The 27895-nt window shown below is 25.9% G+C and overlaps 4 protein-coding genes across 7 annotated transcripts in view; 3 read left to right on the forward strand and 1 right to left on the reverse strand.

Annotated features, from left to right (window-relative positions):
• Positions 1-4766, forward strand: part of LOC126896284 (ras-related and estrogen-regulated growth inhibitor) — a 28413-nt gene extending 23647 nt beyond the window's left edge. The window contains exon 7 of one of the 2 annotated variants that reach the window (XM_050668932.1): positions 3372-4744. In XM_050668932.1, coding sequence (XP_050524889.1) covers positions 3372-3550 — 179 coding nt within the window. In that variant the 3' untranslated portion in view covers positions 3551-4744. Of the gene's footprint in view, positions 1-3371 lie in introns of both variants that reach the window. The other variant, XM_050668933.1, reaches the window with a different exon arrangement.
• A 2234-nt stretch (positions 4767-7000) lies between these two features.
• On the reverse strand, positions 7001-16100 carry LOC126896283 (E3 ubiquitin-protein ligase UBR2). Of its 3 annotated transcripts, XM_050668931.1 has the most exons (4): positions 15905-16100; positions 15762-15830; positions 8645-13838; positions 7001-8018 (listed from the first exon to the last, which is right to left on the reverse strand). In XM_050668931.1, exons 3-4 carry the CDS (start codon positions 13820-13822, stop codon positions 7716-7718), a joined length of 5481 nt encoding a protein of 1826 aa, XP_050524888.1. In that variant the 5' UTR covers positions 13823-13838; positions 15762-15830; positions 15905-16100; the 3' UTR covers positions 7001-7715. The 3 variants fall into 3 exon arrangements, with proteins under 3 accessions (XP_050524888.1, XP_050524886.1, XP_050524887.1); XM_050668929.1 differs by lacking the exon at positions 15762-15830 and having other exon boundaries at positions 15905-16099; XM_050668930.1 differs by lacking the exon at positions 15762-15830 and having other exon boundaries at positions 15901-16099.
• Positions 16101-16852: 752 nt separating this feature from the next.
• LOC126896286 (calmodulin-like protein 4) lies at positions 16853-19961 on the forward strand. The gene is made up of 4 exons (XM_050668934.1): positions 16853-17351; positions 17427-17558; positions 19448-19630; positions 19690-19961. Exons 1-4 carry the CDS (start codon positions 17318-17320, stop codon positions 19788-19790), a joined length of 450 nt encoding a protein of 149 aa, XP_050524891.1. The 5' UTR covers positions 16853-17317; the 3' UTR covers positions 19791-19961.
• Positions 19962-23753: 3792 nt separating this feature from the next.
• Positions 23754-26958, forward strand: LOC126894285 (macrophage migration inhibitory factor homolog). The gene is made up of 3 exons (XM_050665196.1): positions 23754-23919; positions 24320-24492; positions 26817-26958. Exons 1-3 carry the CDS (start codon positions 23812-23814, stop codon positions 26893-26895), a joined length of 360 nt encoding a protein of 119 aa, XP_050521153.1. The 5' UTR covers positions 23754-23811; the 3' UTR covers positions 26896-26958.
• Positions 26959-27895: the final 937 nt, after the last annotated feature.

Raw genomic sequence — 27895 nt, forward strand, 5'->3', positions numbered from 1 at the left:
AAAAAAAATAAAAAAAAAAATAAAAAAAAAAATAAACACATCATGGTAAAATTAATACCTTCTCAGCTTCGCATCGAAGCTAAAAGTATTTCGAATGAAATAAATAGATATATATAATTTATCACACAAAAATGGTATTGATTCAAATATTTTTAAAAAAGTTATGGCAGTTTAAAAACAAAAGAATTGAAAAAATGTCGAAAATTACAGATTTTTAAAATTACATTTTTTTTGAGAATTTCCCTTATTTACAGGGAGTGAGGGAATTTTTTTCAATTTTTGAGAGTAATGTCTTCAACTAGATACAATTTGTGTTATTTAATGTATTGTGCATTAAAATCGGTCCAGTGAGAGCTGAGATTGAGTGGTAACAGTCACAAAATATAAAAAAACATATTATAGTAATAATATTTTCGTATCGAAGCTAAAAACACGTGATTTTTATACATTTGGACATGAGCAAACATAGTGATAGACTCACATTGGGGAGAGCAAGTTAATTAATTTGTACGATTCTATTATATTTTCATAAAATCTATTAAAAATAAGGATTCCGTTACTACTTATGAAGATATTACTAAATTATTAAGTGAACTAAATGATTATGAAGACCTTAGAAAAAGAGAGAAAAAACAAAAATTATAGTATGATGAAAGTCAGTCTAATAATTTTATTAATAATTGAAATGATATTAAGTGTCCGTGAAAATTTCTATATTAGAATTGCAAAAAAGAAAAAATGCTTATGATATATTGGCCAAAATTTGTTTCTTTTTACACAATATAGTGTGCTTACCCTACAGATCTCAGTGTTAGTTTAGTGACTGAAGTAGTACAATTTCACATAAAAAGCTTAAGTATTGATGATGACTTACCAAAATCCATTTTGGATCTCGTATTATGGTTAAAAAAAATTATTTTGTGGTAATATATGCATACTTAAAAATTGCTCTTCGTATGCATTTATCTATGTCTGGCAGTAGTTCCTCTGCTAATTGATCATTTTCAGTATTAGAACGAATTTTAAAATCATACTTGAACGACTACAGGTTAAGAACGATTTAGAACTTTCAATAATTGAATACGAAGTAGTATCAGACATTAATTTTGATGAAGCAATTCAGTCATTTTCAAAGAGTTAAACCAGAAAAATGTTTTATATTTGTTTTATGTTTTTTAAGTGAATTATTAGCTAGGTATATTTGTTTTTACATATTTTGATTTATTAAATTCATATTAAATTATTAGCACCTTATAACAGGAAGTGGCATTAATACCTAATATTTTTTTTTGCTTAAAGGGGTACCTAAGTTTTCCGGTGCGAGGCGTGGGCTTAGTAGCGAGCTCTTTGGAGTCCCGACTAGGGTCCATGATGAACCTGATGTTGAGGAGCCGGGAGGCTCGTTCAGGCGTTCGCCGAATCCGTCTTGAAAAAGAAGGAGGAAGCGGAACACCTGAGACAGTGACAGCCAAGTCGCCCTACACAAGAGGACCTGAGGCGCTGGTTATGCCAGTGCCTTAGATTCTTGTTTTTGTATTGTTTGTAAGATATTTTGTCAACCCTCCATAACGGTTCCCACTCTGGGATCCAGTTAACGGGAGGAGGCCGCTCTGAAGTAATGCCTAACGGGAGTTCTAGGGTGGCCCACAATAATGCCGATCGTTTAAAAAAAAAGGATACCTGAAAAAATTTGGTGTGCCAAAAGTCTAAATGCATAGAGAGAATTAAGCGTCCCCCAATTTTCTCATTCAATTTGAATTTTTTTATGGTAAAGAAATACAAAGGCTATAATAAAATTTGAATTTTTTAATCGGTAATTATGATTTTTATTTATACCCAAAATAATTTGATTGAATATTATTTGATTATTATTATTATTATTATTTTTATATATTTAACGTTCTCTCTGAAAAGCTATGCTTTTGTTTTAGAGAACAGGAAATTCTTCATAGCCCAGCGAAATAAAACGAACTCCCAGTACAAAGATTTCGGGCAAAACGTGTTTCCAACTGAGCTTAGTAGACTGCCCTAATTTGTATCTATGCATTTAATTAAATAAATGTCATTGAATTTAAATATTCAAATATTTTATCTGAATTCTAAACATAATTTATAGTTTTGATTGTTTTTTTTTTAAATCTATTTTCGACTAAACAGTTTTGAAATGGTTTTATTTGAATGAAGTATTATTTCTTAAGATTTATTTAGGATTTTATCAAGAATAGACAAATTTATATCTCAAAAAAATAAAATAAAATCAGAAATGGTGGCTCGTGGGTACTGGTGGTGGGGTTGCGAATTTAAATATAATACCGCTAGTTATAGGTATAAAAAATTGTCAAATTAAATATAATAAAATAAAACACACATTATTATTTTAAAGGTCGCAGTAGAAAATAGAAATGAAAATAATAATAATAGCGATTATACTAATGATGGGCATTTTCGAATATTTTAAACTATCGAATAGGATTCAATAGTTTTTTTTAAAACTATTGAATAACAACCGAATAGTTTATTTTTAGCATAAACTATCAAATATTTTTTAAAACTAATCGAATATATTGTGTAACTATCGAATATTGTTACTTTTCGAATAGTTTTTGAATGACTATCAAATATTTCGATAGTTACTATTCGATATTTCCCATCACTAGATAATACTATTATTGCAACCGATAACGACGAGCGTACATGTAGTTAATTCTAAAAATAAATTACCCAACATAGTAATATACTATATTTTACTGTATGGACGACGTTGTCGATTGTCCAAAACCCATACATAAGATTGCAGCTTAATCGTACCCGCAAGCACACGATTGGTCGCCTCTTTTATAATATACATTTCAAAATATTGTTCCTTAAAACACTGCTCGTATGTGCATTCATGTACCGAGGGAAACAACTTTTATGTTCGCACACCAAAAATTTATTAGAACTATTTTACTATTTAAAAATGTTCATTTTTAATAAAAATGTAAAATAAAAAAACAATTAATTTTTTTTCTTTTAATTAATATTAGAAGGGGGTGCGATCGTCCCGTCGACCAAGCCACGAGCCGCCATTGAAAATCAGAATTTACTTTTATTATCTGCTCCTCTAATTTTGAATATTTTTAAATTTAAATACTTTAAGAATAATGAGATAAGGTTTAAGTATTTAAAATCACCCAACCAATTAATAATCTAAATGTATATCCTTAAAGAACACAAATATTGTTTGAATTTAACTAATTAAATTAACAAGAAAAGAAGTAATCCACCTTTTAGAAATAACTTTTACATATAGATATAATTAATTTTTTAAATCTTATAGTTTATTAATAAATGAAAACATGCTTCATAAATACATTTGAGTTTTATTTTAGGTTGGCCATTAGTATTCGGAGAAAATATGTGTAGTTCAAGTCGTCCAGAAGATGCCACAGAGTTTAGAGCCAGAGCTTCAACTGAAGGTCATATGACAATGCGATCTGAAAACAGTGTATCTAGATATCTACCAACTTTGTCTACTAGAAGTAGTATTTGCAGTTATTTAAAAAGATAGTTAATTGATCAATAATAAAAATAATTAAATCACTTATTTCAGAAAAGGAATGAATTAATTTTCATCATTTTATATTAAGTAATCGTAAAAACATCTTTTTTTGTAAAAAGTAGTTAAGTCAGATTCAGAATTTAGAAATGTGACCGACCAAAAATGTTTTTTCCTGGCTTTGTTAGTAATATTAGTGAACCTTTTTTTTATAGGTAATATTTCATATACAGTGTGATTTACTTATCATGATACACTTAATTAATCAAAAAATAAAAATAATTTTGTGGATTTTTGAGTTAACCATTTTTTAGTTTTAAATTAATAATATATTTAATATAGTTTTAATTTTGAAAAAAATAATATTAATAACTTTTTTATTGGTTTCTTTTGGTCACCGTTTCTTTGAATTTTTCAATCATATAGTTCTTTTTTGTCCATCCCTTATACTTTACAAGGGAGTCCAATTTAATCTTTTAAATGGCAACACACATAATTAACAAGGTTATTTATTGATAACGATCTAATTAAGAAAATAATTGGTCGATAACAACCTATTTTGGAAGTTATTAACAATTAAAAGTAATGACTGAAGATGAAGAGTGGATGCTTCTATTTATATAACTAGACATTTCCCGACTGTAGTTTCCCTTTCACCTAGATAAAAATATGTCAATAACTTCCGAAATACTGGTCCAAAAGTTTTTATAGACCAGTCATTTTTTTAAATAGATCATTAGATCATCTATTTTATAAGCTAGTTAATTATGTGTTGCCATTTGAAAAATTAGAGTTGACACTCATATAAGGTATAAGGGTTAAACATAAAAATATCTTTACGATAGAAAAATTAAGGAAAACACTGAAAAATAAATACAAATAAAAAAGTTATTAAAAAATTATTTTTACTTTTCAATAAATTATGTAGTTTATTATAAGTGAATCACTCTGTATATAATAAAAAAAAACATACATCTCTATAACCTTAGCCTAAAAATTCAATAAATAATTCATCTGAACAATTAAAGACAATATGGTACCATCAATATTTAAACGTCATAAGAACTAAATAAAAATGGGAATAAATTATTTTGAGTTTTTAAAGTGAAAACAATTTAAAAAAATAAAATAAATAGCACGAAAATATTATGAGTTATTTTCACAAATTTTAGGTTTAAAAACTTCTAAACTACAATTATAAATATCAATATTGAGATTTAATAAATTACCATAGTTCATCAAAATTGAATAAAGAGAAGAAAATAAATAATTTACTTTAATATTATCAAGATAGAAAAACTGTTTAATTTAAAAAGCCATTTAAAGTTCAGTAATTTCATTAATTCAGGATAATTAATTAAACTGTTCAGTAATTAAAATTGAAAAATTAAATTACAATTTACCCACTCTGTACTTAATGAATTATTAACTAAAAATTGAGGAAATTCCATCATAACTAAAATGTGCGGCTTTAGTAATCTTACATTGATAAAAAATAAAACTTAAGAAATTATTTTAAATACAATCTAAAGATAAAAGTCTATCTTTATTAATTGAGTAAGTAAGCTATATTCGAGCATTGAACGAATAAAGAGTAAATAACTTTTAGAACAATCGGATCATGAAAGTTAGAACATGAACGTTTAATGACACCTAAGTTAGAATTAGCTTTATTTCTTAGTTTATTGACATGATCAGTAATATTTAGTTTAGAATCAAACCCACACTTAAGTCTTTAAAAACACAGATTAAACGTTTACCAATAGAATAATAAAAATTAATAATGGATTATTTAAGGTTAAATGTAGTACAATTACATTTATTTATATTTATAGACATTACATTTAAAGTACACCTAGAGGTAACACAATTAATATCATTTTCCAATAATACTGTATTAGATGAGGTTTTAATATATATAAAATGTTTCCACCATCCACAAATAAAAGTGTTTTAGAGTAACTGACCAACTATTCATAAACGCGCTCGCGATTTATGTCTTATAATTAAACCACTAAACTAATTAAAAAAAAAACATTTTCAATAATTGGCTTTTAAATCTTTCTTTTTTATAATTTTAACATGCATATAATGAATTTTTTAGACGTTTTTCCATGTTTGTAGGCTTCTGACACATTATTTTATCCATAAAAAAAAAAAAATTACAGTCAAGTTATAACACACAAAATCATAAAAACGTTTAATTTAAAATCAAGTGATAACAGAAATTATAAGAATTGAATATTTAGTGAGAAATTTGAAAAAATTTTCTTTACCATACTAATACCTGTTTTGATGTTCAAAAATTATATCAAAACACGCTAAATATAAATTTATAACCACAACTAAAATTAACGTGTTTTAATACTAGCGAGTAAAAAAGCGTACCATAAGAGGTCATTATGTTGAATAAGGATGTGTTGCTATGTGTAATTTAGTTTGAAAAATATTGAATTCGTTATCTCACCCTGTCTTACACTATGTATCTATTAATAGACATGATTAATAAAAATAGATTTCTGTGTAATGAAATATCGAGTTGTAAAAATATTTTCCTTTACCAAAATTAAAAATTTTCATTAGTCTCTATAAAATGAGATAAATAAAAATAATTGAATCAGGTCAATTAGTACGAACAATAACAATGGAGTAACTTTTTCAGTGTAACGTTTTGAAAAATAATTTTTCAGTCTTTTGTGTAAAATTCAAATTTTATAGCGTTCTCATTAAAAAAAAAACCTGATAAACAGTATTTAAAATCTACACCTACATAGAATTTAAAACTTAAGTCGTAATTTTTGAGTTATAGCTATTGTTAATTGAAGGTCGCATTTAGGGGTATATGGGTGACAAGTTGGGTTGGGTTAATACATAAAAGTTTTTTGATGGCCAAAATAAAAAGGTCATTGTGAGCAACAGAATTGGAATTGTCAGTTAGATCTGTTCCACTCTTTTTATAATACCGACGCCCTATAATTGCATATTGTAAAATTTAATAATCATACAATTTTCAGTTTAGTCTTGAAATAACATATAATAGAAGTTATTTGTAGTAGCACTATAGTAGTGTGATACTGCAAAAAAATCAAAAATAAATTATTTGGTAAAATTAATTTTTCGTTATTTAATGAGTAATATTTGTTATTCAATGTAATTTACATTACAATCAATTAAATAAGCAATGAATATCTAATAATTATTTTATTAATTATTCAGATTGAACCTAGTCATAGGCATAATCTGGTGGGTATTAGCACCTTTATTTCTTTGTCAGTTTTCTAGAAAATATATAAAATGGCATGCAAATGTATATTAGAAATATTTTTAAGGAAGGGAAATTAAAGTAGATGCCCAAAAACTTTGTTCATATTGCACCTGTATACTTAGTGTACTCTTTAAAAGTATTTAAATTTTGTAAGTTTTATCTGTAATTTTGAAACTATGCTAATAAATAATCAATAGTTGATGCTTATAATTATAATGTAGTTCTAAATATATAAGAAAATCATTTTTTTGTCATTCACATTTAGTTTTGTTTATAAAATAAAAATAAATGTTATCTAGATATAAGACATAACTATTTAAAAATATTAACAATCAAGTAAAAATTATTATTAAAGTAACATAATTGTGATTTTATACAATATATATTGTTTATTAGTCAATTTAAAAATAATATATAAAACAAAACATTAGTTAAATATTTTATCAGTGTAATTGGATCTTGTTATTTATCATATCAACCTTTATATTTATTAATATATTCTAATCACCGATTACATTTATGGTAACCATTATAATATTTTATAGTTTTATTTGCTTTAATATAATAAATTACACATTAACACTTTAACGATACTTACACAAAATATGTATACTGTTAAAATGAAAAATTATTAATAAAGTATTTAAATTAACATTACATTAATATTCCTAATATTGTAATAAAATATTAAACATTTTGTCAATCATATGTATACATAGTTATATACATACTAAAATACAGTCCTAATAATAAATAAAATAAAAAAATTTAAACAAATTTATTCTCAGGCTTAATATTTGAAGATATTTATAACATCATGAGTGTTTAAATTTTGTATTGGAAAACTATTACCTAGTGTACAGTAAATTATCAAAAATATTAAATGGCAAGACAGAGCTAAAAAGTAATAATCTACATATGTTGCCAGGTAGTAGGTATAAGATTATGTGTTGAATCCAAATATCGTGATATTTCTTCATGTAATCCATGGCCTAACCATAAAATTTGTAATTTACGATATTGATCTTTACACAGAAATAATGGATTTCCCCGCTTCAAGCCTTGATCAGTTTCTCCATATTCATCAAGATATGGTGGAGTGATAAAACACCCTTTGTTTGGACTAGCTAATAACAAAACTTCACATTCTCTAACTCGTAAGAAAATTCCTACTCCACATCCACATGTATATGCATGACTTGAGCATGCTCCAACCTGAAAAATTAAAAAATTATTGTGATTAAATATATATATATATATCTACCAGTTTCAACAACGTTGGTTTAAAACCAGCTAAATTCAATTGAACTGGTCTTTTAAAGGAAAAGTATAGTGGTTTTCCAAGCCTTCTACTTTAAAAATATGGTGTTATATGCCACTATAAAAACTTCTAAGTGGTCACCCACCTGAGAACCAATAACAGCAATTGAGGCTTACCACTTTGCTTATCAACAAATAATGTATCCACTACTGCTCCACATTCTTAGATAATTTATTAAAAAAATATTTTTATAAAAACATGCTTTATATTTCTTTTTTAATTTACAAAAAAGCTAATCTAATAATAATACATTCATGTAACACAATACAAAATGTATTTATCAATTTGGTTTTATGTAGAGAGAGTGTACAAATATAATAATTTTAACTGTAAAATGTCACATTGTTATTACAAGAATATTAATACAACTCAATATATTAGAATTTTTGGAAATAACTTGTTTTGCATAGAAACATTTAAATTATAAATTATAATATATTAATACTCATTTAAAAAATAAATACTAAATATTATTTAAAACTTTAGATATAAACAATTTCAAAATATTGATAATACTAACCAAAAGACGTTTAAGCTCAGTTTGACAACAATAACTCTGAGAACAAAGCATGGCACCACACACTAAACACATTGTTGGATTCCTTGAATCTTCATGGTCACTGTTAGGGCAAGTGAACATTGACACAGTATTTATTAATTCACTATAATCATCAGGCAGTTGAACTAATTCATTAACTTGTGTCCAATTTTTGAATGGTATTTTTTCACCATTTCTAATCTTAACAATTTTATCATTTGTTATCCATTTGTTTATTAAAACTTCCACAAATGGTTTGTCTAAAAGTTCTCTACATGTAGTTGGAAGTCCTAAATAACAACACATATTATGATAAGTATCACCTTTAACTTCTGTTAAAACACCCGAAGCAGGTACACCAGTTAGGAAATGATAGAACAATGTACAACATCTCAAAAATGGCGTTGAAAAAATCTCCAATTTGTTCCAAATAGCAACTGTATTTTTAATATTAATACCACGAAGCTTGCTCACTAACTTGGCTATACAAGCTGTATCTTTAGCTTCTTCCAGATCAATTTCAAGCACATTTTCAGTTTCTTCGTTAATATCAATTGTTAATATAATTTGTACAATATTTACAATAAACATCAGAAGTAAAGTATGAAGGTCTAACATAGTCCCTCTAGGAGCAGGGCCTGGTACTTCTGTATAATATAAGCTAGGTAAAGTCATGGTTAATGAAACTAACATTCCAAATGCATCCCAGTCAAGAATTCCTATTGAGTTATTACCACCATTATCAATTGCTAAAGATAATAATCGAAGTGCATGAAGATTTATTTCATGTTCTTTTTTCCATGTTGAACTAAGAACAGCTGAAATACGTACCAATGCTTCTAAACAATCTTTTTGTCGGCAACATAAATCTCCTAAAAGTGGTTTGTTTTTATATCGTAATATTACTTCAATTGAGTGTATCGTATATGCACAAGCTTTCCAAGTCATTAAAGGAATTTGGTTATTATCTGGATGTGGATTTACACCTGTTCCTTTAGAGTAAGTACTATGAGCAAATTTCAAAATTGTATCAACTAAACTGGTTGAAAGTTCACTATTCTTATAGATTGAAACTTTTGGTACAGATGTAGGTGATGATTTGTCAAACATTAATATTTGCATAATGAAATCATTAGTTCCTATTGAAAATTGATTTGGGGGAGGTAAAACTTCTTCTTCTTCATCCTCATCATCTGGCTGAAACTCACCACTATCTCTAATTACAATTATTTGACCCAAGTTGTTACCAGCAACTAAATTAGCAACAGCATGCTGTTGCATTAACGCATCTCGTCTAGCAGGAATTCGCCTTTGTCTTTCTGGTTCTATGTCTGGACTAGTAGATAATCTAGTAGAAGAAGTCGATTCAGATGTTGCTTTTTCTTGAGAGGTATTGTTTGGTCTAGCTACTTTGCTTTGTTTTAATGCCATGTTTAATCCTTCTAACCAATTTTCAAATGATAAATTTTCAAATGTTTTCATATTTTCTGGTTCGGTAAAACTTGAAATAGGTGGTAATAATGGTATAACTGCATTGCATAATCCTTCACATAATGGGCATAAATATTCATTTTTATGTACATCAAAACTTAATGAATGCCTTAATCTATATGGTCTGCGATTTTCTTTAGCCAAAATCATATCAAAGTGTTTTTGCCAGCATGCAACATGCATAACATGTCCACAAGTAGAGATATGAGGTGATGGACCAAAATTGGCTGGTATATAATATGGATCAGGAGTATTGTCAATGAAGGTTTCTGGATTACATCTTACTTGACAGAGAACAGATGATTTTTGTACAAATGTGGCTAAAACCATAGCTTGACTGTCATGTGTTACTATTTGTTCTTCTTGGCACAATATACAAGTATATCTGTTGTCAAATGTACTCGATATAGTTTGATATGGTCCAAGTGCTACAGAGAGTTCGCCAATATTTTCTAAAATATCCATATTAATAGAGTCTTGATATGATTCAGAATAAGTGGGTGTATTTTCAAACAGTGTTGCATTATCTTTCATGAAGTTACTTTGCATTTGTGCCATCTGAGCCATTACAGCTGCTCGCCGTTCAGCAGCCAATTTTGCTCTTTTTTGTTTTTCAAGGTCAGCATCTTCAATTTTATCATCATCCATTTTTTCTACTTCCACAGTTTTTTTACCTTTTCTTCTAGGTGCTGATACTTGCCTAAATTTATTTAACGTCCATACAGATAAATCTTTATAAGCTTCAACTCTTGGACTTTTTCTAAGGTCATCTAATGCACCTTCTAATCCATATAATTCAGAACGTTCAGTGAAATTAAATGATGAATTTGATTGCTTTTCTTCTTCATGAAGAGCATAACCAATAAGATGTAAAACTTTATGTAACTGAGATTCAGAAAAACTTCTACTCCTCAAATTCACAGTTCTATCTAAAATTAATTTCATGATATAAAACATAATATCACATTGTAAAATATTTGCAACACTTTTAAATGCATCACTGAATAGAGGCAAACTTGGAGGAGGACAACATTCTAATTCACCAGCTGTCTTTCTTCTTCTACGTTGTTCTTCTTCAGATTTAGACATATCTTCTCTTGAATAATGATAAAAAAATACATTATAATCATCATAAAATTTTTCTTTTAATTCATAAACACCTTTTCCTCGTGTTTTTTTAAATACTGCAACTTCATTTATAACTTTTTCTAAACATTCTTCATCATCCACAATATGAAGAAGTGTTTTATTTAATTCTGAATGTGGCATTGGTTCTACACAAAGTTGTTGTATTACTTCTTTTTTTATACAATCGTCAAAACTTACTTGACCAATTCCAGGAGTATATCGTTCACCAACAATAGTAATAATAAGAGTCAGAAATTCTTCAACAAGACTAATAGTCTGTCGAATTGATTCATCTTCTGTGCCATTTAATAAATTAAGTTCAAAATTAGGTTGAGCCCATTTAAGCAAATTAAATTTATTTAAAACATGAATTAAAAATTCATTACTATCAATCAATGATGCACCCATTTGTAGTAATACAATATCTTTATCCAGCATCTCCATGCGACATTTAGCATTGTGATAAAGATAAATTTGATTTAGTAAAGAATAACCATTTCGTCTCCACATACCAGCATGTACTTGAGAAATTAATACTTGAGCTCGGAGAACAGGTTCAATTATTTGTTCAGGAGTTTGTCTAGCTGTTTGCAAATCTGGATGGTCAAAACTTAGACCATAACGGTCCAAATATAAATGTAATCCGGCAAGAAATCTAGATAATGGAAGATGTATAGAAACAGGTTCAGTTGAAACATCATAATCTATGCAAGTAACACTACGATCAATTAGTTCTTTTACAACTGTGGGTCTGTTAGGATCTACAATTGGATTTTCCCAAATCTTCTTCAAAGTCATTCTGTAAACTTTTTTCAAAACTAAACAGTCAGAACCACACCACAGTAATATTTTAGTTATCAATGGTCTTAATTTTATATGTAAATTAAATGCTGTTTCCCATTCTGGTTCATATTCCATGTGTTGACCTACTTGCCTAGTTACTGTATCCATATTCTGCATATAATTTAGTATCTTGAGCACCAATGATACAGCATGACAAAAAGATACTCTTAATTCTGGATTCCATTTATCAGGAACAAATCCCAACAAATAACGAATATCACCAAGAACCTGTTGAGCTCTTTTAAAAGGCATTGTTGAGGTATTTCGTTCAAATTCTAATTTTCCTTGTTTATTTACTTTGTGTGAACATTCTGAAAGAAATGTGTTTAATAACTGATATAAAACATCATGATGAGCCATTAAGTAGTTAGCTAAGGTGGGAACAGTAAAAATCTGAACACCTAATGATACAACAGAATATGAATAATCATGATCATCATTAATAAAGTCTTTCATAATAGCCCCATAATTTTTAGTAAAAACTTTTGCAAATTCTTTTTTATTATTATATTCAATAAACATTCCAGCAATAAATAGTTTATGCCAATGTAATCTTGCAGATTTCCACAAAGCTGTGTCTTTACGTAGAATACTTTCTACAATACAACTTTCTGATAGCTTAGGTGTTAAAACTACTTCTGAAAAAACAGCTCTTAAACGTTCCGAATACCCTAATAAATTTTGCATCCAGGTTAAGAGTCGAAGTGCATAAATTTGATGAGCAATAACATGAGAGTGAACAACAACAGTTTTTAAAGGTTTACCTCCATGGCGTGATGTATATTTTTCAATTTCTTCCTTTAAATCCTTACAATGCAGAAAGCCAGCACATTTGACAACTGCTCTACCTTCACGATCAATAGATGTAACATAATCAATTGATTCTCTTTGAGGACACTTAATAAACCTGGTAAGGGTTGTTATTACTTGATCAAAAGTATGGGTCTCGTCATTATATAAAACAGTACAAAAGCTATCCTCTTGATTATTGTAAATACTATACAAATCATCTGCAATATCTTCAGAGTCTAATTCTACCGGTAGCATAGGTGGATGTTCTAATGTAAGAAGACTACGAGCATAACGAAGGACATATTCAAAAATTAATCGAGCTCTTGCTTCCATATCAATTGTCAAAATGTTTATGTTATCATGCTTTTTCTCTAACCCTAGTTTATGAGTTTGACAATAAGCATCTTGCTTCCATGCTTCTACATCACCACAATCACAACACCCCCCGCCATATGATGTTCCCATTTTATATTTGTGGTTTTTATGAGAAGATTTTTTAAAGCAATCAACACACAAAACACAAGTACTGTCCATTCCACATTCTCGACAATTATATGTTGGTTCACCCATTTTAAATACACGCCCACAAACAGAAGGTGGATAATTTTGCTGAGTAAGACCTCGTAAAACTTCAATACTATTTCCATCACAAATAAATTCTTCAAGGGTGTTGAACAAAATTTTTTCAGTTTTTTGTTCATTAAATGACCATTCTAATGAACTTACATGAATTTCAGGTTTCAGTAAACGTGCAACCCAATACTTCCAGTACTTTCGGAAATCAATTTCATTTAGAGTATCAGATTTAAATTTCTCTAACCATTCTGGAACTATATTTACATGTTTTTCGGAATCTTTTGAGACAGTACTTTCATCCACTTCCATGGGAGTATTTAAATCAGCCATTATGACATAAAGCTATCTGAAACAATAAAATTTATCAATTTTACAATCAAGAATATCATAATAATCATCAGTGAATAACAAAAATATAAAATCAATCTATTTAAAAGAATTGTTATACAGTTTTAGTGCTAAGTTAAATTTACAGTGCCTAAATAATTTTTTTATTTAAAAAGAACTACTTAGGTAATGTTACAATAATAAAAAATTTGAAACATTTTAAAGAAATCAGTTCACTATTTAACCATTTTAATGTTAAAGTAAAAATTAAAACCAAACAAAAAATTATAAGATATATTGCATTATCAATACAATAAGAACATGAATCATCATATTTTACAACAACTGTTTTTTTGGCGAAAATACACATTTTTGTTCCAAGATCATGATAAAACTACCGATGCAATAAGACTTCTGAAAACACATCTAAATTCAGCATTTTGTTAATTTAGAATAAGTCAGATCATTATTTATTAAATAAAAATATTTTTCCTTTAATACTCAATGAAAGGTTTTATTTTTTCAAACCAACTTAAGAGTTTAAGAAATTAAAATATCAAAAAAGTAGTCTATCTAATCCTAAGTTGACATTTAGTGCCATCCCAAGCAGGTAGGCTCAAACCTATCCTGATTTAGAGCCAACCTAAGTATAGGCCACATAAAATATTTTATCCTCAAATAATGACTAAAAAAGTTATTAAAACCTTCCTAAAGTGACCAAGCCAATTTTATCCAAGCTTGTCTTAAATTTTAATCCAGGGCACACATCTGTTAGCATGATATTGAATTTAAATCTGTTTATTCCCAAAAAAGGTTGGTATTTAAGCGCTAAGGCACAACTGGGTACCAATCATTTAATGTATGCATGTTTAAAAATATGTGTTTTTAGTATTTATAATAAGATTAAGTTAAATTTCTTAATTGCACCAATATATTATGAATAATAAACTGAATTCTTTTAATTATATTAAACTTTTTATTTACAGCAATTATATTACCACAATAATTATTTCCTTTAATTGAGATAATCAGTTTTATTTATATTAGAAAAATCAAATTAAAATTTTATATAAAACAGATGTTATCAACACAAAAGTTAATAAAATTAAATATATCTTAATTTATTATTCTATTCTATAGTTATTCAACATATTCATTAAGTTTTTTCTATTTTTACATTTAAACAACAATATGTTGTGAAAATGAAAATGAAAAAATCTCTAGACCTAACAATTACTCTCAAAATTTAAAAAAATTTTAAGTTCTATAGGAATTATGTTGTATTAATTAAATAAATTAAAATTTATTCTGACAGACTAGTCTAATATAATTGTATAAAATAATTTATTTTTTATTTTATCAAGTTTACATCAAAGCTAATAATTTTAATGTTATGTTTATAATCTTATAATTTTTACTAGTAAATGCAAGTTCACTAAAAGAAATATATCATATCAAAAGCATTATTATACATAGGTATATATTGTATTTCAATACTTTTTAATACTACATAGATTAAGCGAATATATCTATAGTAATTTTAGCAAGGTATCTATTACAAAATAATAAATAATTTTCATATCCAGCAGGATATGAATGACTTTTTTTAAAGAATATAGCTTCCTCTTACAAAAAATAGATTTCTTTATTATTCCTGAACAAACAATTTCTAGAGAAAAGAATATTAGTAAATGATTCATATTAGTATAACAGTAACTGACCCAGGTTGAAAAGAGAAAAGAATATAATTAAATGATTTATATTAGTATGAAAATAACTGATTCAGAGATAGAAAATAAAAATATTGAATCACTTATCACTAAAAATATAATTATATATTTTATATCAGTATAAAGTAATATTTTTAGAGATGGATTAAAAGTAACTTAAATATCTATAAATTAAAAAATGGTATGTTATTTAATAAAATTATAACAATCACTTATTCAGCTGACAATATAAACTGGGCAGGTTTCGCAGTCTACGCGTACATACATAATTAAACGTATATCTATGCATGGATAATATATTAATTAGATAATATATATTAAACTTAGTGATTACAACAAATTCATCAATACCTACTTAATGTTAACTGCAGTATTATTTTGAACGTTTTTTCAGATATTACCGCACTAAATAAAAATTCGAAACAAAAGAAAATAGCTTAGTAACTGCGTTCTCAATAGTAATGTATTTTCACTTTTCCTTACAACATAAAAATTGAACTTTTTATTTGATAAAAATAGCAGACGATTCATGAATTGTGATCACGAACAGCTGGCCTAATCCCTCATTGTGTATTGTTAACTTTGTTATCTGTATTAACATTAAGAAACCTAACTTCCCTGAAATCAGAATTTCATAACATGGTTGTGTTATCATCTGTTCATATCACACATTAGATAAAATCTAAATCTAAAAAATTAGAAAATTATCAAACCTTGTTCATGTCACAAGATAAAATATTTTATCCTAGTTCGAGGTCCATAGTTTAAACATCAATCCAGTATAGCCAAATTGTACGATTTATTGGAATTAGTTTTTATTTTAAAGTCAACTTAACTAAACATTTGTATTTGACTGGATCCGGATTACTTTAAGAATGGCATTTTTGTAGTTTGAAAATGGGATTAAAACCCCGATAATATTCTATATTAATTGTTTACAAAATAAATTAAATATTCATAGGATATCAGGTTTTTTCATTTTTGCATACATTATTTTAATAAATGATGACCTCTTATTTAAAATTTGAATGAATAAATAACATTTAAAGATTTCTGGATGATACCAAAATATTTATTTGAAATTGTTTTTAAATGTTAATTTTTTGTGACGTTACATAATTTTAAGTTGCAAAATAATGATTTTTTATCCCTTTATATTTAAAAAAAATTATAAATATTATTAGGACTGATAACCTTTATTAACTTATGAAAAATGTATGTAGTATTTAAAATACATGGAATTCGTCAATTTCATATCATAAATAAACTAAAAATTATTTATTATTAATTAATATTTGTAAAGGAAATTTACATAATAAAGAAACGTGATTTTCGAAGATAATTACTATTTGAACGGCGGCTTGGCCGATAGTCATAACAATTAAATACAGACTATTTTGAGCGACATTATCGCTATCTCTTGGCGATTTCCTTTTAAAACCTCAATGGCCTGATAACGACTATAAATTAGGCGAAGAATATTCCAAGAACAGTTATGATGCAAGTATAGGCTTTCTCCAATTAGCCGTCCTCGGATTACGATCGTCTTTCTCATTCTTAAGGAAAATAATTTGTCTCTCTTAATCTGACCTTCACAACCACAATTACCAGTTTTTGGTACAAATGTTTTATCAAGATGAATATGTTCATATCATTCTTTACTGAAAACAATTAAAAAACGTACATTAAAAGGTATTATTGTCAATTGTGCTATTAGAATTGAATACTTTTGTCTATTGTAAAAATTGATTAAATTACGAGTTAAGTTATGGCTCATCATTTCAGAGAAGACGATATTGATGGTTAGATATTTTTAATTCATATTTGTATTTCTTAATTTTTTATTTATCAATTAATCTTCAGTTTTTTATTTTCAGAATTTAGAGAATGTTTTTATTTATTTGCAAGAGAGGGTACCATCAACAAATTGGAAGAGCTAACTACAATTATGAGATCTTTAGGAATGAGCCCAACAATTACTGAGTTAAAAAAGTACTTTTCAGATAATAGTTAGTACAACTCGTTTAATAAACAATTTTTTCGCAATTAATTTAGGGAAATACCAACTTCAATAAATATCACTATTGAAATTGTTTGTGTATTTAGAATTTTCAAACTTTTTGTTAATTTTATGCAGTTATTATTACTTACATGCTGATGCTAAAATAGCTTTCAATGTTCAAAAAACATTTTTTACTCTGAGAAATTTCACATACTATATTTTTTATTGAATTAAAGTTACATTGATTAGCCAATTAACATTCATGTTAATACAAATATTTAAATACTACTTTTTGAATTTTTTTTTAGTACTCTAAAAAAAAAACTAAAAAAGAAGAAATAAGTAATATTAGCAAAACTTGATTAATTATTTTGATTTAATTTTGAGTAGTTAAATAAAATTAAAACTTTTAAAAATATTATTAATTTAAAAACTAAAAAATCTTAAACTCAAAAGCCACAAAAAAATTATCGAAAAGTCCCAGATACGTATTTTGGAAAAATGTTACCATTTGTGGTTTTTGTGTTTAATATTATTTAATTTTTAAATATATAATATTTTTAATATAGTTTGAATTTTATTTAATTAATTTGACACAAGTGATCAATTTTTATTATATAACTTTGAATAGTGTTTGCCAAAGAAATTAACAATAAAACGAGTGTTAGTAATTATATGTAAGATGATCTTAAAATAAACCACTAAAAATAGTAATATGATGACAAAATTTATTTTTTTTTAAATTGAATAATACATTATATTTAATATAAAATTTGAACGAATGTACTACATAAATACCATAATAAAAAACATAATTTACTGTAACATTAAAATACAAATTTTAAATTTATTTAAGTTTAAGACATCAAAGGAGAAGTTTTAGTGCTTATTAAATTTATTGTGTTTCCCAGTGACTAATATGCAATATTTACAGTAAATTTTATTTTTATTTGGCTTATTGCTATTTTTCTATTTCGACTAAAATAAAAAATCAATTAACTATAAATTATAAAAAATAAAATCAACTTAACATTTATTTATTTTTTATAATAAAATAAAACAATTAAAGGAATTTTTTATTCGAAACATAATTTAACAAAATAAATAAAATAAATTATTACTCTATTTCTTATTAACATCCTTTCTGAAAAGGTATGTTTGTGTTAGATAGGTTGATTAGATCAAGAAATCTACATATTCCAGTTTAGCAGATTTGAACTCTGATACCTATGCGCCATTCTTGAATGAGCTAAGTAGGCCACATAAAATTAAGATCATTTTTTCCTTACTATAGTTAATTAAGAAGGAATTCAATTATTTTTTTACCATCTCTATATTGTGACAGGGAGGGAGGGGTAGCTTGTTGCCATCAAAAGTATATTAATATACTCGCATTATTTAATGATAGTGAAAATGTTATTATTTAGCTGAAAACTAGTGAAATATAATTTATTGAATTATTATTTCAGTTTTAATTATTTAATTACATAAATCATTAAAACATTAAAAAAATATATTAGGACAAGAACATTTGTTTTTTAAATTTGATTTAAATCACTCCTTATAATTACAATGGGTAAGTAATTCCATTAACCAGGTACTCAATAAACTTAGAAACATTCAATTAAAAATAAATTCTAAGAGGCGTTATTAATATTTACAAATATTTCTTCTTGGAAACCACTAAGATAATTTAATATTTTTTACTATAAAACTAAAATAAATCTTATAAGAATACAATACCACCCTTAAAAAAGTTGTGTTTGCAAGCATATTGAATACTCTTTGTATTAGGTTCACCTTTGAATTTGATAAATACTAATGTATTTATAATTTCATCGTTATAAATACATTTTGATTCAAATATTTTATTAAAAAAATTACCTGTTATTACAGATGGCAAACTAAATTTTCCAGACTTACTTAAAGTAATGCATTATCATTGTCACATAGAAAAATTACCTGATGAAATCTTAGCAGCATTTAAAGCAAGTGATAGTCAACATAAAGGAACTATTCATAGTAAACATCTTAAAAATTTACTCCACGGTTGGGGAGAAAAATTAAATAGTAAAGAAAGTAATGTTTTTGTTAAATAATAATCAATTAAATTTTAATACAAAAATTTTAATTTTTAGTTGAACAAATTTTTCGAGAAGCTAGTGTTAATTCAAATAGTAAAGTTACTTATGATGAATTTGTAAAAATTGCTTGTGCACCTATACCTGATTACTATTAACTATTTGTAGTTTCATCTAAGTATATTAAACTTATATGTGAAATGGTGTTTGGGCAGTATCATATAATAAAATTTTGTATAGTTTTTATAATGAATCATCATTTTAGATATTTTATGTAATTTTAAATTATTTTATTATTTTATGTAAAATAAATTACATAATTTTTTAAACTTATGTATTTTTTGGGTGGTTATGTATAAAATATTTGTGAAAAATTGGTCAAGTGAGAACTAAGAAAAAGTAGTGATAGACGCAAAAAAATAATATGTAGTAGATATTAAGTATGTTCCCAATTATAAAATGAGTTCATTGATGCCAGATTCATGCCAGTCAAGTAATCCAATGGTCAGTATTCGGTTTGTTGTGACAGCTAAACGTACATAGTGCATCCCCAACATTTATGTAACTCCCTACAAATTAGTTCAGAGTTACCATCATTTCCACTAACTTCTCCATGACTGCAAATTTATGTTCTCTCACTGTTATACTGCCGAGTGAAAATTTTTTTTTATTTGTGGTTCTCTTTTTCTATGGTAAAAACCACGTTTTCGTTTGAAATTTTTTTAAGCGGTTGCAATTTTTTTATTCTCCGTTTTTATTTTGTGAAATAAAACGTCGAGTTTCTAGATGTTGCCAACAGCACTTGAACCGTCAACCAAGCTGCTGTACTTTTTTTGTGAAATAAAACGTCGAGATATAATAATGTGAGGCGCATATTATGGTCGTTAGTAGGCCAACACGTTTGAAGTATATCAATCAACAAAAAGTATACCCTGATTTTCTCATTTTTTCTGTCTTTAATAATATGTGTATTATCTGTTAATTACACAAAGTCTACAATTGGTCTTACTTATAAATGATTTTGAACACTGTATTTTATTATAAATACAATTTTAATTTTTTTACTTATTGATTTTTTTTACGTCTGTTGAATAAATATATTTTTTTTTTGAGAGAGAGTATTTTTTATTGAGAGATCGATACCAATATTTCTTAAATTTTCCTCTGGCCTGGCCAAAACAAGATTTAGAAATATCTATATCTATGTAAAAAATTTATTAAGGCGGAATTGTGGTGGCCCAATGTGTCCCGGCACTAGAAAACGCCTTGAAAGGATGCGGCACAATAATCACCAAGATAAAAATTAAACACTAAAAATATATTCGTAAGTTTCTCTACATTGTCTGCCGGCGCGATGTTTATTAAAACAAAGACATTAGTAACGAGACTAGCTACCCAATACGCATAGGCTTACAAATATATTCTAACCTAATATACCTAATTCTAGAATAATAACTAGTTGCAACCTTTACTCTGTCTGCCGGCGCGATGTTTGTTAAAACAAAGACATTAGTAACGAGACTAGCTACCCAATAAGAAAAGCTCACAATAAATTTTTTATTATTAAATAAAAATCTAAAGTTAGGTTGGATTTGTTATTAAAATAAAATAAAATAATTTTAAAAAGATGTAATGTTTAAAATATTATTTGATATTTATTTCCACAACAAGAAAAATAAAATATTATTAATGATTGAACAAATTTAATTAAATTAAAAGATTCACCAAAACAAAATTCACTTTAAAATTTTAATTTTTGAGGGTAATGTCTTCGACTAGATACGTTTTGTGATCTTTTGACGTATCGTTGAAAGAAATCGGTTTAGTGAGAGCCGAGAAAATGTGGTAACAGACACAAAAAAAAAAAAAAACACAGTAAAATCAATTCCTTCTCAGCTTCGCATCGAAGCGAATAAATAGATAAAAGAATAAAGAAAGGAGGGCAGCTAGTACACTCACTAGCGTAGGAGAACAAAATGTAATTATATCATCTATTTTATATTATTGGAGTATCTTAAATGGAATAGCTAGAATTTCATAAGAATTTTGGTATTACTTAAAGTAATATCTAAAAGAAATAATTTAAAAGATTTATTAGGTATTAATCTTTAAGGTAAAGTAAAAGTAGGGCGGAAATTGGGCATTTTACAAACAATGAGAACAATAGAAACCCGTTTCCTGACTTACTGAACACCCTGTATAATACAATGTGAAGGTTGTAAATAATGTTATGTAGGACAAACAAAAAGAAATATAAGGGTCAGGCTTAAAGAACCCTTAAGAAACATTAAAAATCAAGAAGTTGATATATCTCCAGTGGCTGAACATTTATTGACACATATTACTCCATTAAAACTATAAAATTAATTAAAAGCGTAAATAATTACAAAGAACTAAATATAAGGGAAGCTATTGAAATGTTTAAAATCAAGAACAGTTAAATTAATTGGAATCTTGTCCCGCCGAAAAATTCTCTAATTAACTTGTGTAAACAGGCAAAATGTGATAATATTACTTAGTGATATGGTCATTATGGGTATATAAAGAGGTTTTTTTATATGTATAGCACTGATAATGGTAACATTGTTCCCGAAATTCCTATACGTGTTTTTTTAGTAATTTTTTTTTGTGACTTTTTGAGTTAAATATTTTTAATATAGTTTTAATCTTAAATTTAAAGACTTCGAAACGTTTTATTGGCAATAACTCATGATGAAAAAAATAATAATAAATCAAGTTTTTTTTTAGTTAGTTGGTAAAAACATACAGTTTAAATGCCCAAGAAATAGTGGTTCATAATATTATAATTACAAGAATTTTTTTTTTTCCAATACTAATGACAATACGTGACTAAAACTATTTCTTTCGGATAATAAATCGTAGGTCCTAAGCAAAATTAGTATTTAATAAATAATTAAGTCGTCTCTATTTGGCATTAAACTTCATTCCAATACGACTACTCAATGGAAAAGTTATATCTACCCGGACAATGATGAAGATCAGCTATTTATTTTAGTGGCAGACCAATGATTTTTTAATTTTAGTGTTTTGCGTATAAATTTTAATACAATGTACTTTTTTAAATGATCACATAACAACATCGATTACACGAGTTAAATGTAAATAAAAATATTAAAAAAAAATTTAATCACAGATAGATTTATGTAATTTCTAAAAACATCCCCCAAAAATTCAATTGACTATAAAATTTTTTAATTAATAATGAAAATTCTACTGAGATTTTAATGTCCAATTACATTGCGGTCGAAGTGCCTCGTGTGAACAGTATCATCAAATCTTAGCCGTTTAATTTGGTTTTGAAAGATGCAGCGACCGCGCAAATTTTAAACAAACGCGGTCTTTGACGGACGATGATTTGCATATACAATGCAATTTTTCTGGTTTACCAACTGCGAACGGCTAAAACAATTCGTAATTAACCAACTTTAGTGGCGCAATTTCGGTAAAATTTTAGGAGTCTTGAAATTTTTTAATAGATTTGGAAAGTAGTTGACGTTTTTATGATTCTCCAACCAATATATATTTTTTGATACTTGGGTGCTGGACATAAATAAGGTATTTTAAAATTTAGTACATTTTCTTGAGTTGAAATATCCTTTCGCTTTTTAATAAAAATTATTAATCATCATAATACTGATCTATAATGATCGTTTTACTATAGCTCACGTAATATTTTAAAAAATATAAAATATAATATCATTTTTACGACATTTTAACACTTCTTATGATTTCTATGAATTTATACTAAAATTTTAGTTTTTAAGTANTATATATATATATATATAGAGAGAGAGAGAGAGAGAGAGAGAGTCACAATACGACTTTGTTAAATAAATAGATTAATTTTTGACGATCAAATTAATTATTTTTAAAATATTCAGTTTGAAGTTTAAATATTATCATATTTCAAATAGGCATATTTAGAGAATTTAAATTTAACTTACAGTTAAAAAATGTATAGAGTTTTATAAATAGATATTTATTAGTATTACATCATTATATACTATTTTATAGTTACGTTTTTTTAGGTCGCTTTTTTATAATTAATTACGTAAAAAAAATTCTTATCATATTTTTATTTTACTAAGATATATAAATATTGTACACTTGCATTGCGTTATTAAGCCATAATTAGTATTACAAATTATTGCTATTAAAATGCCAACTCTAAGTATAATTACCAATTTACCAAAACATAAAGTTCCGTCAAGTTTCTTAGCTGACGCATCTCACATGTTAAGCCAAAAACTTAACGTTCACGAAGGAGTAAGTTTTATGTTAGCCTTGCATATTTTAATTTATTCTAGCAATTATAAATAGTTGGGATTAATTTTGTTTTATTTTTAATATAAATTACTTAATTAGTTCAATTAAGAATAATATTATTTATTTAGTTTTTTTGATACACATTCTGTTCATAGAATAATATGAAATAATTTTAAAGAACTAAGATTTTTTTATGATAAACCATGTGTCTTCATTATTCATTTTTAATTAAAATAGAATGTTGCACATTACTTTTTTTAAAAACTTTAATAAACTATTGAACTATCATAATAACTTTTAATTGATTTTCGAATGAAATGTATTGAGTAAATTTTATATATTATTGTCGATAATTACTTTAATACATTTTAATTTCTGTCTTTTATTTATCATTTTGAAGCATGTAATAGTAAAAATAAAAGCGGCACAACCAATGCATTGGTTTATGGATGAATCATTATGTGGCATTGGAAGTTTATCCGGAACAGGTATTTATGGATTGGAAGAAAATAAGAAGAATTCTGCATTTATATTCGACTTTATAGAAAAAGAACTTGGTATACCACAAAACAGGTATGTTTTTCTTTGGAAATCGCCTAAGAAAGATTATATATCAACCATTAAATAATACAGGCAAATCATTATTTTAATTTACTTTTTATGCAGTAAACTAAAATAATTTTAAAGTTTATTTTTGCATTTATTTTCAAAAAAAAACCTTAAAAGTATCCTAAAATTTTTAAAGCAGTCTAGTTCAAAGTATAACTTCTTGCGAATAAAAAGGAATTTTTACTAGGTGCTAATACTTCAAAATAATTAAGATATTTTTCCATATTATAAGGTAATCTGCTAACTATGTGTTTCAAAATATTTTCAAAAGTATACGTTAAGTTATAATTTTTTCTTTTCAGATATTATTAGTAACATACCCACTTCAATTAACACACAAAAATATCCCCTTTATTTTATCTTAAAATTGTATCAACTTGAGATTTTTAAATAGAAACAAACATGTTTAACTGACTTAGAAAAAGAAAATTATCTAACTAAGGAAATGACTGATCAATAACTACTATTGAACAACCCATTAAAAAATATACGTATTTTTACGTGTTGGCAGGAAGAGAAAAGTGGTTTAGAAATGCTTAGAAATAATAACAAATATACCAGTTATTCACTGTCATCTTATATGTTAATAATTATCGACCAATCATTTTTTATTTGTTAACCACTTAATGTATATTTCCATTTAAAAAAACTCAAGTTTCTACGATTTAATAGGAAAGGAAAAGGGATAGATCTATATTATTTTTTGTTAATTATAGTGGTTAAAATACTAATAACTTCTGAAATGAAAAACTTATTTAATATTTTTGTAGATTATGTGCCAGACATAGTAAGTGGGTATATTTGTTCTTATTTTAATCAAATAATTTAAAAGTTGCAAGAATAGAATGTTTTATGATCTTCAATGATTGAAGTTCAATCATAACATTATAGTTATAAAAAGATAATATTTTGCATCCCATTCTGGAAAGGTAAATTATTGGTACTTAAAAAAGTTTCCATTGCACGACAGAAAGTCACTAATAGAGTTCTCCTTTTATTTGTAAAAACTGTTAAAATAGTATCGATAAATAAAACGTCTTATTAATAAATTCTATAATCTTATTAAGTATTAATAATAAATTATGAAGTTGTATAATGTGTTATATTTTATGAATAAGGTAAAATTATATAATACAAATTGATCACTTGTGGCTAATTAATTAAGTAAAATTGTAGACCACCAATCTTGTCAAAATTTGGCAAAAAGTTAGTTTATGAAATTGATGACTTATTCGTTTTTAAATGGCCGATTCATTTACAATACATTTTGTTGAATAATTGAGACGTTGAAAAGAACATTTACTAAGTAAGGATGGGACATTGATCCTAGACACAATTTTAAAAGTAAAAACAAATAATTCGTCTAATTAAAGAACAATGGGGGAAGTAAAAATATTTTGAATTTTTCCTATTTATTGTGGGTAAATTGTTATTTGTTTTTATAATTAATTAAAAACATTTTTCAGAGTGCAAATATAGATTAGGATTCTAGCACGAATCTTTAAAAATTACTTTATAAAATAAAATAAAAATTGTAAAAAAAGTTTATAGCCAGATCAGTTTATTATATTCGCAGATAATTCGGATATTCTGGATAAATGCACATCATATCTTCAAATTCAGTTGTGTTGTGATGAGATTTATCCAGAGAGTCCGGAAAATTTGCATTACCGTACAAAATGACAAACCGAATTTTACAAAGTAAGAAAAAAACAGTGTATCTAACTGTATGAACGTAACAAGCATTTGTTTGTTTTCAACGATAATTAAAACAGACATTTTATTAAGTTATATACCNTTTTGTAAATAAATTTTAATATTTTAATAATTAATATATTAAAAAAAATTAAATTGTTAAAATTAAAAAAAAAACGACAATTCAAATATTTAGTCTTTTGATATTCCTAACAATTGATTATCTATTAGTATATATAATATATTTTAATACATATAAATGTATATATAATATTGAATTACAGATACTAGGTTGTAAAAGTAAAATTTTTAATTAATAAAAAGCATTATACTTTAAATGTTGTAATTTTTGTTAAATTCCATATAGAATATAAATAAGTTTGGTTATATAAAATAACTCATTTAATTTTTGTAATAGAATTGCATTTTGAATTTCTTTTTAAAAATGAGTGGGTTGGCATGAGTGTCCTAAAGTTTTCAATTTTGTATATGTTATTCTTATATAGCGACATTAGTATTATCATACGTTTATAAGACTTTTTAAATTATATTTTCTGTTCATTATGATACTTAAATTAAAAGTTTTTTTCCAGATTATATATTTCTTTCGTGGATCAAAAACCTTCAAATGTTGGTGTCCAAAGAACTACCTTAGAAGAAATACTACAATAATTAAATGAATACAAATTATATTTAAAATTTGTTAATAATATAATATATTATTTGGAATTATAATTGTTATTTTATTTATAAAAATTGTAGTTCTAATTATAATATTATAACTTATCATAATACCATTAGATGCATACTCAATAAATGATAAGTGTAAATATATGGGACTTTACTTCTGAAATTATTTAAAAATTGTGTGTATTGTTATATAAATATATTTTTCAGAGTAGGAAAAAATTAATTTAGCGTACAATTTTTTTTTTTTACATTTACATTTATCCAAAATTTGGTAAAAAAACAGCTAAATATTTTCAATCTCAAATTTATGAATATGCATACTAGTATTATAAGAATACGACTGAGTATTGACAAATCGTTTTTGTATTTTAATTATAAGAGTGAACCTTAAAATAAAGAGTTTTGAAATTCAATTTTACTAACCATTACTTCAAACTTTTTTATTTTTAAAAAAAATTTAAGCAAATTTTGATATCGTTAAGTAAACGTTAACACGCTAATGAATAAAAATAATTTTGAACTTGTATTTTGTACTTTTAGTTACATATTACTCTGAAACTATTATCTTACATTTTTACTTAGATTCTTAGGCCTTGTGAAAGTGACAACTTCGTTTTTTCACATGGGAAAACGTATTTTAAATTTTATAAAATGTTTAAGGTTTTTTTTTAATATTAAATAGCGTTTCAATTTTTTAAATGACTTTATCAGACTTAATACTTTCAATTTTCAATTTCTAAGTTAAAATGCATAATATAGAAGAGGCCCATGAATACCAGGCCACTATGAACATATGGTGAATCTCGCACTATACTTTATTTTAGAAGCTATATGCTCCCTATACATAATTTTTAAATATATAATTTATATTTTTAAAGGGGTTTGAAAACCTACTAAACTAATAACAAAAAAATTTTTAAATCTACTATATAAACACATTTAAAAATTCTTCACAATAATGAGATTAATTATTTCATATTAT

This window comes from Daktulosphaira vitifoliae, unplaced genomic scaffold (genome assembly GCF_025091365.1).
Source record: "Daktulosphaira vitifoliae isolate Bord-2020 unplaced genomic scaffold, ASM2509136v1 Scaffold_1, whole genome shotgun sequence".
Taxonomy (NCBI): Eukaryota; Metazoa; Arthropoda; class Insecta; order Hemiptera; family Phylloxeridae; genus Daktulosphaira; species Daktulosphaira vitifoliae.

What these genes read in the sequence shown, in the direction of transcription:
- LOC126896283 (XM_050668931.1), bottom strand. Translation starts at nt 13,822, where the DNA reads ATGGCTGATTTAAATACTCCCATGGAAGTGGATGAAAGTACTGTCTCA. An exon ending in CTGAGCTTAAACGTCTTTTG is followed by an intron (nt 8,019 to 8,644) that starts GTTAGTATTATC and finishes TTAATTTTTCAG; the next exon opens with GTTGGAGCATGCTCAAGTCA.
- LOC126896286 (XM_050668934.1), top strand. Translation starts at nt 17,318, where the DNA reads ATGGCTCATCATTTCAGAGAAGACGATATTGATG. An exon ending in AAAGTACTTTTCAGATAATA is followed by an intron (nt 17,559 to 19,447) that starts GTTAGTACAACT and finishes CTGTTATTACAG; the next exon opens with ATGGCAAACTAAATTTTCCA. An exon ending in AAAATTAAATAGTAAAGAAA is followed by an intron (nt 19,631 to 19,689) that starts GTAATGTTTTTG and finishes TTTAATTTTTAG; the next exon opens with TTGAACAAATTTTTCGAGAA.
- LOC126894285 (XM_050665196.1), top strand. Translation starts at nt 23,812, where the DNA reads ATGCCAACTCTAAGTATAATTACCAATTTACCAAAACATAAAGTTCCG. An exon ending in AACTTAACGTTCACGAAGGA is followed by an intron (nt 23,920 to 24,319) that starts GTAAGTTTTATG and finishes ATCATTTTGAAG; the next exon opens with CATGTAATAGTAAAAATAAA. An exon ending in CTTGGTATACCACAAAACAG is followed by an intron (nt 24,493 to 26,816) that starts GTATGTTTTTCT and finishes GTTTTTTTCCAG; the next exon opens with ATTATATATTTCTTTCGTGG.